Source organism: Phaseolus vulgaris, chromosome 2 (genome assembly GCF_051622355.1).
Source record: "Phaseolus vulgaris cultivar YP4 chromosome 2, ASM5162235v1, whole genome shotgun sequence".
NCBI lineage: Eukaryota > Viridiplantae > Streptophyta > Magnoliopsida > Fabales > Fabaceae > Phaseolus > Phaseolus vulgaris.
The window spans coordinates 1,218,725-1,236,113 of NC_143499.1; the positions used below are offsets into that span (position 1 = coordinate 1,218,725).

The 17,389-nt window shown below is 31.8% G+C and overlaps 1 protein-coding gene across 2 annotated transcripts; it reads right to left on the minus strand.

The window, feature by feature from the left end:
* Window positions 1–7,038: 7,038 nt before the first annotated feature.
* Window positions 7,039–10,774, minus strand: LOC137810017 (AP2-like ethylene-responsive transcription factor ANT). 2 transcript variants are annotated; one of them, XM_068611124.2, is made up of 9 exons: window positions 10,194–10,774; window positions 9,554–10,079; window positions 9,232–9,314; window positions 9,037–9,045; window positions 8,790–8,878; window positions 8,622–8,695; window positions 8,482–8,532; window positions 8,283–8,359; window positions 7,039–7,779 (listed from the first exon to the last, which is right to left on the minus strand). In XM_068611124.2, the coding sequence occupies exons 1-9, from the start codon at window positions 10,486–10,488 to the stop codon at window positions 7,190–7,192; spliced, it is 1,794 nt and encodes a 597-aa protein (XP_068467225.1). In that variant the 5' UTR covers window positions 10,489–10,774; the 3' UTR covers window positions 7,039–7,189. The 2 variants fall into 2 exon arrangements, with proteins under 2 accessions (XP_068467225.1, XP_068467224.1); XM_068611123.2 differs by having other exon boundaries at window positions 8,283–8,362.
* Window positions 10,775–17,389: the final 6,615 nt, after the last annotated feature.

Sequence of the window (17,389 nt, forward strand, 5' to 3'; positions counted from 1 at the left end):
TACGTGTGCATTGGGAAGTACTGTTGTTAACACCTAAAAGAGGCGTGAAGGCTGCACCTTTGAAGAGTGGGGATAGTAGCTACATTTTGTTTCTTTTGCACCCTCTATGAGAGATTGCGGATTGGGAATTGCTCCAAATAAAAATATTACAATTCATTAATTCATATTGGAGAAAGGATAAAGGGTATTGTAAAATACACAACTTATAAATTATTTTAGATATTACTATCTAATTAATTTATTTATTTTTTTAAAATTAATTTTTATTTAATCATTTTATAGTAATGATACTCTATATTAAAGAGGGTAAGAAAGAGTGGTGATAAAAACATCAAAATGGATATTGTTTTTGTAATAAGAACAAAAATTTGGATATGCATTACAGCACCTTCCTTATTTTCCGTATAGTCAAGAAGTCAAAGGTATAATTTTTGAAGTGGTTGCATTGATCTGAGCGTATAGCAGTATTATAATGCAACATGAGTTACTAAGTGTTAAAAGTCCCAAAAAACGCGCAATTTTTATTTTTTTTGACGCTACTTATGCACGCCATTTTCACTCTAAGTCTGTTTCTTGGAGCATTTAAGCCACAAAATCGAACCTATGGAAACAGCATAAGATAAGGTGTTTAGGACTAATTGTTTTGTTTGGTTAGGGTGATACGGCTTGATCCAGTTGGGCTTTAAATTATTAGGCAAGGTGGTCCCATTCGTATTGGGCCCATATTTGCCTCTGCGGGAGGTAACAAAGGGCCCAACATGTGTAGTATGTAGACACAACAACATACTCTTGGGGACGGGTGGTATGGTTGGAACTGTAAAAACATAGTTGTTTGAGGGATGGTAAAGGGGCCCACCAGACTCGTGTGGTTAGAAATACGGGCCTTGAGTTGAATGCTGAAAATGAGGCCCTGAAATCTGATGGATCTTGCACCTCCCATAGCCCAATATGGTCCCACAACAATAGAACATTTGAATTTGATAGATAGCATCTTGGTTTTGGTTTATGCGATAATGCGAGACAATTGGATATTTTTGACTTTGTCTGTGACACTGCTGGATGTGACCCATGTTTAACTAACCAGAAACAGTATATAAATCAAATCTTAATTCTCTGTTCTTGTTTGGTAGGTAAATAAGCACGATATTGATTTTTCTTTATCAACTATAAGAAAAGAATGAAAAAGGAATTTTTTAAAATATCCATTATTATTTTGCTGTGTCCCTTTTCATGATTTTTTTTTTGTTATTTTGGGTGTTGATTTTTCCAAAGTACCTGTTATTATTATTATTATTATTATTATTATTATTATTATTATTATTATTGCCACACATATTATGTTATTGGTTTTTTTTTTGTCAATTAATACTGCTTCTATGTTATTGTTTTACAAGTTCCATGTTTAATTTTTACTTCTGTTATTATGTTTGTGTTTCTATTTTTAAGAATGTTCTCATTTAAGTTGAAGAAAATGTGAAATTTTAGGATTTATTTTTTTATTTAGTTAATATCTTTAGTTGTTGAAGAAATTTTGTCTTGAAATTGTGCTTTTTACATGCTTTTGAGTTTGTTTATTTTTAAATTAGGTTATTATGTCATCATTTTATATTACAAAAGTAATATGTTAAGATATAATAAGTGTGAAAACAACGTTAGAAAGTAAGCTAAACTCGCTAAATGTTTTGTTTGATGTGATAGATATGAGGTAAGTAAGCTTGATATTTATTACAAGATTAAGTTTTTGTATTTAATTATTTAATATACTGAATGCTAATAAGTAATGTTGCTTAAATTAGTAGTACTTCGTTGGATAACTATTACACAAAGTTTTTGACTAATTGGAAGCAAAATTGAAATTGAGTTTGTTGCCATTATTTTAACTCAATAAGTCAAAATCAATATGTGGTCAGTTGGAAATGAAAAGGAAGTCAATTTTTGAGAAGATATATGAGTGAGAATGAAGATCCAAAGAGTAAATTTTTAAGACTATTTTCCTTAAGTAATAATAAAGACGCTAAACTAGAGTCTTGTGGGAAGTGATTTAACAGTAGTAGTTGAGAGTGTAAGTTAGTTTGGAGAAAGAGCTTATATAAATGGGAGAAAAATTTAGAATCTCAACTTTTACTGGTGGTACAAGGAACAAATCCAGTATTGGATAATAAATGTTTGGAAGGACGGTAATGATAGTAGATACTCGGTAAAGTCAACTTATAGTATTTTAAGGGGTTTCTATTGAGGGAGATAGTCAACCTATACTTAGTAAAATCAGATATTCTTTAGGAAATAAATAATTTTTGTATCTATTTATTTGGTTATCTATGAAGTATTGTTAAGACCATGATCAACTTCTCTAGCTAACTCGTGGAACGATTTAAAAGTTGTTGATGAATAATGATGTACAATAAATAAAAAAATGAAGAAAATATTGATGCAATTATCTTATTTAGATGTTATAATTAATTTGATTACTAAATTCATCAACTTACATAAGATGGATTAAGAATAAGCTAAATTGTAAAATTCCTTCAAATAAATTGAGTCAAAGTCAAAGTTGAGATCCAAATCTGAATCACCACAATAGTGAAGAAGAAAGATTTATGTTTAAAGTTGATGTAAAAAATATTCCTGAGATTAAAAGTGTAAACGGAGGGAAGTATGCTTAAAAGATCATTTTACATTCATAAGACTATTTTTCTCTCTATCTTTTTTTTCTCAGCCTTCACATTAATTATACTCACCTCTTTTATTTTTCACTTTCCTTACTGTAAGAAGAATAGTATACAAACCCAAGTTTTCTTTATAATCTCCAAAAGCATTCCTTCTCTTCAGTTGTCTACTACTGATTGTTATAGCTAATTTCAAAAGAGATGTTACGAAAATTTTCTGCTATTAAATTGAACATAATATAATAGATTTTGACAGTAATTAAGAAGAGAAAAACTAGTTGTGCATGTAGCGACAACAAAAATAGGCTTTCCATGTAGGGTGTAGTAGAAATATAATAAAGGATATGGAAGGGAAGACAAAGTCGCATTCTGGCTGTTTTTGGTGTAAAGGGTTTGAGAATCAAAATAGTAGCTCTTGATTCCTGAATAAGACTTTGGTGGCATAATGTTGGACAAACTCTTTTCTTTTTGGCCTGAATTGGATATTCAATAGAAGATGAGGCACACAAAAACCTTTTCCCCTTAGCATTAAAGCCATACACTAAGGGAGAATGTCTGCACTAAAAGGATGGTCACCAAAATACTGCTTCTCATTAAATGTCACCACTCACCACTGCTCATTATTCATGGACATGCACAACCAAACATTTCTTCCCTGCCCAGGATTCATGTATCAGTAGGATTGGACAAGAGCTTTAGAATAACTTTTTAATATTACTAAGGACCACATTTTTAATTTGAAAAGTATATGCAATACTTTAAAGTTCCCTTCACAAATAGTTTCCTAAGTTTATGTATATATGTTTTCTCATTGTGCTATATATACATGAGTCTCAGTTTATGGTCACCACAATAAGAAATTTCAGGTTTTCAACCATTCATGTAAAAAAATTATGAGTGAAAACAAAACCTGTGTTTATGGTGTATCAATTTCTTTTCTGACCATTATTTATAGCTTTCATTGAGTTTTAAATTATCATGACTTATTGTTTATAACCTTATAGTACGCATGACTTTTTTTATTCTATTAAGTTTTCCAAAACAAAATTATTCTCTATGTTCTCGTGGTTACTGTTTACCAAATGAAAGTAGTCAGGGAAACTAAATTGGAAATTGAGAATGGCATCTAGCTAGCTATTTGTAAGCTCATGACTATGGTTTTCTGAAGGGGCTTCACTTTGTCAGCTTCTTTTAATTGGAGGGAAAATAATGCTCATGTTCTATGTATCCTTGATTGAATAGTATAATATTTTGATGGTTAACATTAAATTTGGTTGATTGGTACTTTCATTATATTGTCAATTACATACTGTGATGTATATATATATTAAAATAAAAATAATTGTTATGTTTACATTTTTCATAGTAAATTATACATTACAATAAAATTATTAAATATAAATTAATTTTAAAGATAAAAAATTAATTAATTATTATATTAACTAAATTAGATATTATTTTTAAAAAAATATTATTTAAAATAATTTTTATTATTAATAAAATTTATAAGCTAGTTTCTTAATTTGTATTTAATTAACTACCAATATTTTAGCTATTTTATATATCAAGAATTTTTGTTAGTATCTAAAATAGTATCTAATTTATTAATTAATTATTTTTTGTCTTCAAAATTTATAATATTTGTAGAAATGTTTTTGATTTTTTACTCTTCTTATCTTTTACCTAATGTATTCTCTATAATTTTATTTATTTTATTTTTGGTATTCTTTTATAAGTTAAAATATTAAAAACCTTCAAATACGTTATTTAATTTTTATAATAATATATTAATATTATTATAATTATATGTTATCTAGATCAGACATATACCAATCAAACCCAAGTAAGATGTGTTCAAATTTCAGTCTAAATGACGAAGTAAAATTAATCAAGATTTCTAGGATTATTATTAATGAACCCCCACACAATTATCATCATGTAATAACATTAATTTGGACAAATATATTATGGAAATCAATCTTATTAACGCACAATTAATATGATTTCACGTAATTTGATTTTAGGGCACAATATATATCTTGATTTCTTTAAATACACTGATTTTCATATATTAGCTAGAGAATGAGACTTTTCACTTGGGAACTGGAACAAGTTAGTCACATTCTTGGGGTTGTGCAATTTTCGAGACCCTCTCTTGAGATCGAGGATAAATGGGTATAGAAGGATGGTGATAGCATTGAATATTCAGTTAACTCTGTGTACGATTTTTTTTAAAGGGTTTGGTAGAAGGGGATTCTTCGAGTTTGTATAACACTTTTTGGAAGATTAAGGGTTTTCCCTCAGCTCACATCGCTGCTTGGAGGGTCCCTGATAATAATATTCCTAACAAGGTCAATCTGGCAAGACGCGAGGTTGCAGTGGATAGTATGTTATGTTGCTTTTGCAGGGAGAAAAAGGAGACTACAAGTCATTTGTTCTTTGAATGTAAAATAACTTGGCTAGTGTGGAACTTTTGGTATGCTTGGGTAGGGTTGAAGTCGACTGATCATCTTGAGTTTGCCTCACATTTCTTCCACTTTAATTTGTTTGGTGCTCCTACAGCCTTTAATTTAGCTTTTGGAAATATCTGGATTATTTTGGTTAGGGAGATAAACATATTTTTAAGGGGGGAGTGATTGATAAGGGGAGATTATTTCTTCATGACTCAATTGAAGGTCTGATCTTGGATTACTTCCAAAGTTTCTTTAACATGTTTTTCCTTTTCAGATTAGTGTCTTGATCCTTTGGTTTGCATGTTTTCGATTAAAAACAAGTGATTTATTTTAGATTGGGTACGTGATCCTTTCTGTTGTTTGTGAGTGGCTGTAGATTATTGTGAACTATCTATATCAAATGTATAAGAGTTGAACGACTTTTGAAGTGATTTTTATTTATTTATTTATTTTACTGATAAAAAAAATATTTGATAAGAAAAATGATTTTTCACCGTGTGCTGCGTGTAGCCACGACAACTGCACTCACTATATGGCCAAATTAATGGACAAGTACTTAATTTTTTAATTTTTTTTTTAATATATATTTATAATGCATTAAATGTGAGGAATTTGGATAGTGATTAGCATGCAGAATGATAAAATAGAAAAGCCCTTTTATGGGTTCGCTTGAAAGGGAAAATTTTGAGGCAGTATCCTCAGAGAATGAAGAAAGATTTGATTATGGTTTTACATGCAGTTTGTGGTTCAAATTAAATAGTGGTATTGGGTGTCAATTTATTATATACAATGCTCTCCTCTCCCAACTGCACTTACGTGTTAGTTTTTTCCTTCTTTGCCATAGTCCAGTGATTGAATTTAGATCATAAGCACACACATGTGCCATAGCCAAACCCCATTAGAATACAAAATGCTTTTATGAACACCATCATTAGGATCACAGAGTGCCTATATAATAAAGATAAATTCTGGAAAGGAGTTTTCAACGATATGACTTTCTTTAAAGTAGCAGACAAATTGTAACTCAATACAGGTCATTAATCAGATCACCTAAGGTCATTCTGAGGGAATCTATTTTTTGCACATAACATAACTCTCTCTGATTGAATTGGGTAAGGAATATCTGCTGCCTTTATACAAAGTTCAATGAGAATAAACGATTAAGTAATGATGACAATTGACGTGTAGAACCAATACCAATGACATCATGATATGGATTATCAACCTCAAACAATAAAATAGTATGAGGACAGTCCATTACAAACATTTTAGTAGTTTATTTGAAAACGATGCTTTAACACGCTCATGATTTATATATTTTTGGAAAAAGAGAATGATAGAAAAAAGATTGTATAGTGAGCATAAACAGTGAAATATGAGAAAATTAAAATCAAATTTTATTCACAAAATATGCTCAATAATTTAAAATCTTTAATATATTAAACCCTTTTAATATTTAATGAATGTGATTGAAGTCCCCAGGGAATGCACTTGTGATAAACATCCACATGATAAAGAGAGATCCCAGGCCCAACCTTGTCTGATTGAGACTCATCATGAGTTGTTTTTGTACTTGCGACGACCAACAAAGTAGAAACTAATGATGAATTGAAACGAATGACGAATATCGTCTCATCTATATTGCCCAAGATAATTTTATCCTCTCAATCATAATCCTTTTTAGTCTTCTTGTCAGTTTCTAACCATGGTTTTATGAAATTATTTTCCTTTCTAAGAAGCCATTATAGACTTCAGACTTAAAGCTCTAATTGATAAAGAAATTCATTATTTTTTACAAGGTTTTTCAATTTTTGTATATGAAAAAAGGACACTAACTAAACATGATTTTCGAAATAGCTTTTAGATAACAAGATTCTATGACCCCAAAAATTATGATACGAATTTGGTGTTGTGGGATATAAAACTAAGGAGCCATTTCTCATCTTACTAGCAAAAGGATTAATGTAAGTTGACATTTTACACTTAACCAGCTCGAAATTCACCTGTTCTCGCAAACATGCATGCAGAAAACAAGCTTTTACCATTTTGATAGAGGAAAAAAACATAGAATTATGCGTCGGTCCAGGAAGCAAAATTTGGCATCTGAGGCAAAGAAAGAGCTGGCCTCAAATTGGACGATAGCTCCCAAGAATCTTCGTCACTTGTTGGAATGCTAGTGAATGATTTAGACATTGTTGAAGGCATTCCAAAGAGCATTGGCAAGCTTGTCTTATCTGGGCTCTCTTCTCTTGAGCTACTCAAACTTGTCACCAGAGAAGAAGGATTTGACAAGTGTGTTCCCATGTTACTCGATTCCTCTACTTCTTGATGAAATATAACCGTTCTACAACTCTCAATTCTTGGTGGATTTTGGTCAAGCTGTTGGGATGATGGATCAGGAACCATCTTGCAGCTTTTCTGCATTAGAACGGTTTCCTTAGCGTGTTGATATGTACAAGGATTTTGGTTTACAAAGGCCTCGTTTCTTGTGCCATCCTCTTTCTGTCTGTTCCGCTTAGCTTGTTCACTGCTAAGAAGGTTGTCGCTTGCCATAATTTTTTCCACGTCATATCTTATTATATCAAAGTTAGTAACAGCATTAACTCCTCTGAATTTAATGGCAGCAATATCATAGGCTTCTGCTGCTTCTTCTTGGGTGCCTAAAGTTTTATTCAATGAAGGTAAGAATTAGCTTTTCCGGTGGATGAGAATTATATTATTGTATAATTAAAAATATTGAAAGCATGATTGTTTATCCTTCTGAACTAACAGCTTTGATAAAAAGCTGCCTTGGAGACTAACAGTGCTCTACAATATTAAAGTGGCTCATGATCAGCCTTATATATGTGACTGAAAAGAAAAGTTCAATCAAAGATTAGCTTTTAAGTCATAAAGCTTCCTCTCAGTCATTTCCTATTTTTAAACATGTTACATGAAAAGAACCGTGGTTAGTAGTGAAGGAAATATTAATAATAAGGATTTAACTGTAAAAAAGAAGGATGATGATCATGATAGATCTTCACTTTTCTTTTCCATTCGAATTCCAAATTTATTGTTAAATTTTATTTATATTTATCAAATGAATGTAGCTAGGTAAAAAAAGTGAGTCTCAAAGAATATTTTTCCAAAGAAAGAATAAAGCAGATAATTTGAAAGAACTCACTGAAGGTTCCAAGATATAGATCTTTGTTTCCTGCCACTCTCCCAATTCGAGCTTGCCACCTTCCATGTTGGTGGTGCCTGCTACCAAGTTAATAAAAATGAACCGAGTTTAGAAAAAAGTAAATTATTCTCCAGATATAAATCTTATTAAATTAAATTGCAATGCATATATAACTAATGTAAATGCTAGCCTGTGAGACCTTGTTACTCCTCTATACATGGATGCTCCTCTAGAGAATCCGCTGCTTTTCCTGATAATTGGATATGAAGTTGAATGTCATGGTTGTGGACATGGATTAGTTATTGAATTCAAGATGATGCAGAATTGAAGATAATTAACCTTCGTAAATGAGCAACATATTCTTGTCTCGTTAAGTTTTTCATTTCCTCAAGTTCGTTTTGATAATTTTCCAACTGTTAAAAGATAACGTAAGTTACTCTCAATTAATTCTTGGTAGCTGAATACACTCCCCATCAGTAGAAAAATGAGAAAGAAAGTAATCATTACTGGGAAATTTATATGAGAAGAGGGTCCCCAATACTTGAGTGCGGCCATGTCGTAAGCTCTTGCAGCCTTTTCTTCCATATCATAGCCCCCTACAATAAAAATTTTGGAATTACTTGTGTAAATTGATTTTCTTCTTTAGCTATCATCATGAGCAAAATATAAAAACGATATCCTTAACTTCGAGTTAATCCATCCTCGAAAACAATATTAAAAAAAAAAAACTATTTCTGGAGTTGGAAAACCTTACCCAGATAAACTGAGATACGTTGCATGTTCAAGTGGAATCATCATCGAATCAAAGACAGGAAAAAAAAAGGATCAGCACTAAATGCATAGCTTTTCAAAGGGGAATAAAATTGAAGTCAAGGGATTTGTTTGACCAAAAATATTCACAGAAAAAGAAAACAAAAGTAAAGTGTTGGGAAAATAGTCGCTTTCTTACCCTGCCTTCCTTTCCTTCCTTGGCCCTCTTTCTTGCAGCTGTTGTCCCATAGATGAGCTTCATATCTACCAGTCCACCTATGCCTGATGAACAAACATTCTTAGAAATCGATGGAAAAAATAATAAAGAAATTAAGAATAAAATATGTTGTTGCCATTGTTCTTGCACGAAACCTAATAAAAATCTTAACTTCTTAAGCAAGGAGCACAACAGAAGTAGAAAGTTATTAAGCAAATTAGTGAATATCATTATAGCCTTATCGTTTAAAATAAATGTGCCTGAAGTACTAATAAGATTTAGAAATGACTAGAGGAGCACAGACCTTGTTACACCTCTATATTGAGATGTTCTTTGCCCAAAGGTGTCTATGGATTTCCTATGAACTATTTGCTTCTGATTCTGGTCCACCATTTCAAGCCCCCTTTTCTTCGTGTCAGTGATGGCAGGCGAGCCTGTGACACAGCTTGATCGTCTCCTAGGGCTCACAGACAAATTCAATGAATGTAAATCCCCATATGTTATTGATCCAATGGATCCAGATTTGCTTCCATTATCCTCCAAAGGAACAAACATCCTTGACTCCTGCACTTGACAAGCAGGAAAGTCCTCCCTTGAGAACCAACTTTTAAGACAAGCAGCTTCATCCTCAGCTATACAAGGGAGTTGGTGCTTAGACCCTTCTAAAATCACATCATGGTTTCTTAAGGAAGAATAGTATGATAGTTGTTGCTGGCTGATGTTCTCTTGTACATGGTTTTGGTTACTTGGATCGTTCGATCCATGACAAGAGAGCTGGTTGTAAAGCATACTATCCAAGCTCAGAGGTATTGCGGAAGTAGTTGTCATTGCTTCACAATGTACAGATAAAAGAAAAGTATTGAACAAGTTGAATTATTAGTACAGTCATGCAAAACTATTAACCAAAGCAAAAGAATATAGCTGAAGTTTGAGTTGGAGCTAACCTTGTGCTTGTGATCTGCTCATAGCTTCTATTCCATAGAACGAGACATTGGATTTAAGGGGCATGATAGGCAAGGAAGAACACATTCCAACATGTTCACCTTGGAGTCCATAGTTATGAAGAGGTGTGTGGTGGTAGTATGTTGGTGGAGTTGTTTCAGCAGCAGCAGATGAAGGCTGTGTTTGATGAGACTGTGAAGGAACAATTATACTCATCATTTGTGGGGAGAGGGAGAAGCCTAACCAGCTATTTTGATAGTTTATGTTAACGGTATCGCCATTTTCAACAGGCTTCATGATCTTGTGGATTCAGTATCACTAGAGTACTTAACTTCACAAGCTAACAGAAACTATAGGCAGATTTAAGGCAAGACAACTCAATCATTGAAAAACAGATAAACTACTAAGTGATCATTCATATATATATATATATATATATATATATATAGCTTATGATTTCCTCCACTTGAAACCGATATTTGTTTTGTTAAATATACACCTATGTTATGTTGGTTGCAGAACTGAATAGGCCAAATCTAAATTGTATCCAACTGTGTAAATAAATGAGTTTTTGTGCGTGTATAAATGAGTGTGTGAATGGACTGATTTGTTTATGAACAAAGAAAAATCCTTTAAACTAAACAAAAAGAATGTGTTCCAGCAAGCATTGCTAGGTATACTTCCCGCCTTCTATTGGGATCCGTGCATGAGAAAGACATTCCCTTTTGCTTTATTCTACGCTCCCTGTCCCTTCTTCACTTTTCTTTTTCTTTTATTCTTGTTTATGTTATGATGTTATGTTTATAATGTTATGTAATTCACCATATTTCTCCACACTGTTCTATACCTTTTAATTAATGTTTAAGCAGTAAACTGTAATGCAGATGATAACGGAAAAAAAATATACAAAATTAATGCACTCAATTCTCATTTGTTTATTTATTTATCAAAAACATACAAATAACATTGTGATTAAATAGGTACTGAATTTTTTATGTCACAATTATGACAATGCTAGTTATGAATCTTTCTTTACCTTTTTAAGACCATGATCTCACTGATGTTAGAATCTAACTCATGCATAAATTTATCCTTACACTACGCTATTATTTAATTTTCCAATTACTTAATATTCACTACATAAGCTAAAATTTAACTTCTAATTTATTGTTTAGTTCCGTATTTGTAGTTAATAATAATTGGGTTGTTGCGAAATACTCCTTCTATCACGTTTTATTTGTCATTATTTAATGTTACACCGTATCAAATTAATTATATCACTTTTGAATATAAGAAAGCATCACTTACTCTCTTTTTTTCAATAACACTTTCAATAAATAAATGTATGAGAAAATTAATAGTGTAATTAGACATTTATGAAATGGCTATTTCAGTTAGATTATTTTATTTTATTAAAGAATGTTTTATTTTTATGACTGTTTTATTAGTGTGGAATATTAATTGGAGTAACCTTTATCGACCCTAATATATTATAAAATTATACTTAATTAATTTTTTAATATATACGTTACCTTAAATGATAATAAAATGAGACAAAAGGAAAAAGGTTATTAAAGTGTGAAAAATGTAATTATTTGATGTTAAAGCATTAAAGCAACACGTAATTATCACCATGCTTAATATTAGTAAGGAAAAAAAGAGAGAAGAAGGCACGCAGTTCTGTAGTGCACCCAAGATAGAGTGGACAAAATTTATTTACAACCTTTAAAGTTTTTATTTTTTTGTGTTATTCTCAGACCAAAAGGAAAGTTCCACCTCAATATTTGAAATACAAATCTTCGTTACCAAAATTTTCAAAATAAAACTTAAATTTTAACTAAAAGTTAATACCAAAAACACCTAAACAATTATATCTATCTTTAGTTATATATTTTTTTTCTTTTGGTACAATTATACCTAACACTAGATGCAACTACCAACTGAGCCACTAAAATTGAATTGGGGAGAACAGAGGCAGATCTTGGTGGTGACGTAAGGATCATGGCTCACCAAACTTTTTTAATTTATGTGTAATATAAATTTATTTATATATTTAATAACTATTCTTATATTAAAAAGATTTTTTTATCAATAATAAAAATTAAATAAATAAGAATCACTTTAAGGTTGATCCAACTCTTATACAAAACTATACTCATTCCTGAACATAAAACAGAAAATAAGGTTAGCAGCTAGCTGAACATAAAACAGAAAACGAAAACAAGGAGTGGATATTGGGGGCCAATGGAATGAAGAACCACAAATGGTAAGATTGGAAGCAAAAAAATTGTTTGAGAAAAGATTTACTGCCACAAAGGATTTTGGGATCAAACTTGGAGCTGTAGAGTTTAATCCTTTATCCCGAGAGGATAATTTAAAGCTTACATATGACTTTACAGAGGAAGAAGTGAGGGAAGCTGTGTGGCAGTGTAATGGGCTGAAAAGCCCAAGACTGGATGACTTCAATTTCAACTTCATAAAAAAATAGTTGGAAAATTTTGAAAGTTGATATTCTAAAGGCGGTTAGGCAATTTCAGAATACGGGTTGCATTCCTAAAGGATGCAATGCATCTTTCATTGCTCTTGTACCCAAAGTTCAAGATCTCTCAAAGCTTGATCAATATAGACCAATATCTTTAGTTGGGACTCTATACAAGATTATTTCGAAGGTGTTGGCTAGCATAATTAATTTGGTTCTATCATCAGTTATTGATGACAATCAATCTGAATTCTTGAAGGATAGAGAAATGTTAGATAGTGTTTTGGTGGCCAATGAGACTATAAAGGATCTAAAGAGAAGTGGTAAGAAAGGGATATGTATGAAAGTGGAATATGAAAAGGCTTATGATTCAGTCAGATGGGATTTTCTATTTGGCATGCTACAAGTATTAGGCTTGCGTGACAAGTGAGTTTATTGGATTAGAGGGTGCTTAGTTTCAGCATTTGTGTCTGTATTGGTAAATGGCAGCCCCACACAATGGAATTCATTCCTTCAAGGGAACTAAGGCAAGGTGATCCTCTGGCACCTTTTCTCATTATCATAGTAGCAGAGGGTCTTGTTGGGTTAGTAAGACAAGCTTTCAAGAGAAACTTGCTTAAGGGGGTGAAAGTAGGTAGGTTCGAGATTGAGTCTTGTATACTACAATTTGTTGTTGATACTCTGTTTTTGTGTGAAGATAGCTACCGAAATGTGTTTATAATTAAAGTTATTCTTAGGTGTTATGAGCTAGCATCTAGTATGAAAATCAATTTTCATAAATCTAAATTAGCAGCCATAAACATAGAAAGAAACACATATGATTGCTATGCTAGAACTCTAAATTGCACACAAATATCGATACCTTTTAAATACTTGGGTATGATGGTGGGTGGAAACCCAAGGAAGGTCTTGTTTTGGGAACCTATTGTGAACAAACTAAGGACTAGATGAAGTTCTTGGAAGGGAAGGCTTTTGTCTTTGGCAGGAAGAATATGTTTAATTAAATTAGTGTTTACAACCCTACCTCTTTTCTACCTATCCTTTTACAAAGCCCCTAAATCGGTTTATAAAAAGATTATTAAAATCCAAAGGAGCTTTCTATGAGGTTGGGGAAGGATAATAGAACTATATCATGGTTAAGTTGGGAACAACTATTTAAACTGAAGGATGAGGGAGGCCTATGCATCAAGGAGATACGCAAGTTCTATTATGCACTCCTGGCAAAGTGGCGGTTTGAGGGTGATGAAAAAGGTAAATGCAAAGAGATACTGCTTTCAAAGTATGGAAGTGTGTTTGACCAAGCACAACCCCTTTCAAATTATCAATCATGGTGGTAGAAAGACCTCCTTAAGTGGAGTCATGGTCGGTACAACGATTTGTGCTCTTTTTTATGAATGTGCAGAATCACCCTAGCACCTGTTCTTAGAATGCAAGTATGCATAAGGTTTGGAATATCTGTAATAGATGGATTGGAATCCTGTTTGTCCAACATAAATACCTAAAAAGCCATTTTGAGAGCTTTCATTTGACTAATTTTAACTTTAAACAAAATCTTGTTTGAAAGGGACTTGGACAAAAATTGTATGGAGTATTTGGAATCATAGGAATAAAATTGTTTTTAAGCAAGATCAAGTAGACTTGGAGAAATTTTTTCATGTGGCATAACTCAAAACTTGATTATGGTTAAAATACAGGATGAAGTCCTTTATGTACTCCTTTTCAGTATGGCTAATGAATCCCATCCAGTATATCAAAAGTTGCATTTGATATATAAGGCGTGCTATGTGGGAATCTATTATGTGTACACATGAATGGTATGTCGGATTGGTGCAGGATGTGCATGCAAAATTAAAACGTTGTAGTTGAGTTAAGAATCTACGTAGATGTCTCGGTGCTGACTTTGCACTCTTGGATAAAGGATGCAAATGTAGGTTCAAGAGTATGATGAAAGAAAAAAAGGAAGTTGGAAGAAAGGGAGGAATTACAAGATTAGTAGGACCGTGAGGCTTGTATGAGGGTGTAATCTGGTAGATTCATAATGATGGGAAGGGAAGATCTAAGTAGTTGTAGGACTTGTTGACTCACCGTAGATGAGTTACCATAGTATAATATAAAGGAGAGTAAAATCTAAAGTTTTTTTTTATGGAACAGAATTGATAAGTGTTTATGGTGTTTATCTTTGTTATGTCTGCTACTTTATTTTTGTTTGAGTTTACTAGCCTAAGTAGTATGACAAAGTCTTGGCTAGAAGTTGGAAAGGTGTGTTGTATGTCTTGTATACAAGAAGAGATGGAGTGCCAACTTTGTCTCAGAGAAGCTAGAATGAAGAAATAACATTTAGGTGGTGATGTTAGAGCATGTGAGAGAAGAGAAGCACCTATGCATTTTGGCTACTCTAAGGGAGGATGGATGAAGTATTTGAGAAAGGAAGGAGAAGGAAGAAATGAGCATAAGCTGCAGCGGTTTTGAGCAGCATAAATGCTTTATCTGTGATGGCTTGTTTATCCTCAACATCAACAGAGTTTTTATGATGGAATTTGACATACTGAATTTATGAGAAGTGGAACTATACAGTGCAAACTGTTGTTATCAACTATGTTACACCTTTTGATCTGTCTTAGTTGATTTATTGTTTGCTTGTAATTCTTAAAGCTTGCTGCATAATTCTATAGGTATAAGTTTTGAATTTTTAGCAGGAAGCTTGAACTTTCATATGTATTTGTCTTATATGATTTTTGGGAAGTTTGTAATGGTTATGGTTTGTAAGCAACATGGTTATATTGTAGGTTCTTGTATAAGGGTTGGAACATATCCTGAAGTATCTCTTTCAATTCATTTATTTTTTACTGATAAAAAAATGTATGAAAATAGTTGTTCCACTCGTTATAAATCAATAACTGAACGTCTATAATGATTACTTTTAATTATGTCAGGAGTTAATACAAAGTTTATGTATAATATCATGTCTTGACAAAAATTGTGAAATCTCAACAAAGCAATAGTGAGCATTGTAGAGAATATAATTAAGGTGAATGGTGTGGTGTTCTACAATGTAATGGTTGCTCAACAAAGTGTTGCATTATGATATCTCATAAGATCTAATCTGACCCAATGTGACATGGGTATCCATGATTGCATAGAAGTAGAAGAGTGCAAACTTTTTTTATGTGCTTTTGGCCATGATTATTTGTACTCAATACTCGTATTAAAACCAAAAAGGGAATATTAAGTCACCAAAACTCAGCACTCCTTTATGTGCTTTCTTTTAATTTTTTTGTCATTCTTTCCTTTTCACCTTCGGTTTTGTTTCTTGACGAACCATATTTTCAATATATTTATATAAAGCACTTCTCATATTCTTTGGACATTCCGAACGTGGGTCCCACTAAGGTATCCCGATAGATAAGAATGGCATGAGAGGGAGAAAGAAAAAACTGTGGCACTGCACTCCATGTGGTGCAAATTCAATAAAAAAAATTAGAAGCAGAAAAAAATGTCTCTAGGTTATTGTCTAAGCATATGAGTGGGTCAATTGGTCTACCCTAGAAAGCCATGATCTGGCGGCTATTAAGAGGCACGTCATCGGTTTTAAAACAAAAGACCATGTAAGGAATAAAAGATCACTGCAAAAGATGAATAGAATAAAAAAGGATAAGAACTCCAATTTTTATCTTATCTCGTATTTCATCTATCCACCTAAGAAACTTCACAAAGAATCACTCATATAGCATGGATTCTATACAAAAGATAAAGTTCATAAAAATACTGATCACGAGGACAAGAATAATAATAATAATGGTAAATTTCTGATGACAACAAGGTAAGATATTATGCGTGTGCTGATAAGTTGGTTAATTTAGGATTTTTTTATAAAAAATCTTTTCTTTGGTATAATAGGCTTCCACCTTGTCTATTTTTAGAAGTCATTTATGAATAGGTATAGTCTACCTATGTATTGTTTTTGTTAACATATGGGTTTTGGTCTAATCCCTGTATTTTTGTATTTTTTTTCTTTTTTATTTTGTTTAATAATACTTTTTTCATGGGATGGTAAATGATTGTTGTTACTTGAGGTGTCAGCCTAGCTGAGATCTTAAGTGGCATAATGATGTCTAACATGAAAGCTTTTATTTAAAAAAAAAGGAAGGTAAGATATTGATAGCATAAATATAGTTATAATGTGTTAATTAATAATATCAACAAAAATAGATTAAACTTTTTTTTTCTTTATTCTTCTCTCTCTCGTTACCTTTTACATGGTATTATGGACTCATGAGCTTGATCATGGTTTCGCATCATCTTTTTTTTTTTTTAATTTGTAATACTCTTATTGCTCTTAAGTTTGATTTTTCTTTAGTTTGCACCAGCAGCTTCTTGCTACCATATGCAAATTTAAACTACAAAGATACATTTGTACGAAAATATTCTTAAAGAAATTGTGACGCAAAGAAAAAAAATCTTGTAAGTTTGAATATAAGATAAATTATTATTCAGTTTAAAGATAGGATAAAAATAATTATCTAGTTATACCTGTCTCTAACCTTCTTTTTAAGACAAAGTTTTAATTAGTAAAAAAAATATCAATTGATAAATTAAGTTAATTATGAATTTAAACAAAATTATATAATAATTTTCTTACTATGATTGTGCTAACCATTAAATTAATCTTAAAGTGTGCTCTTTTAATAAAAATTAGAGAGATATTGTAGGAAAGAAGTG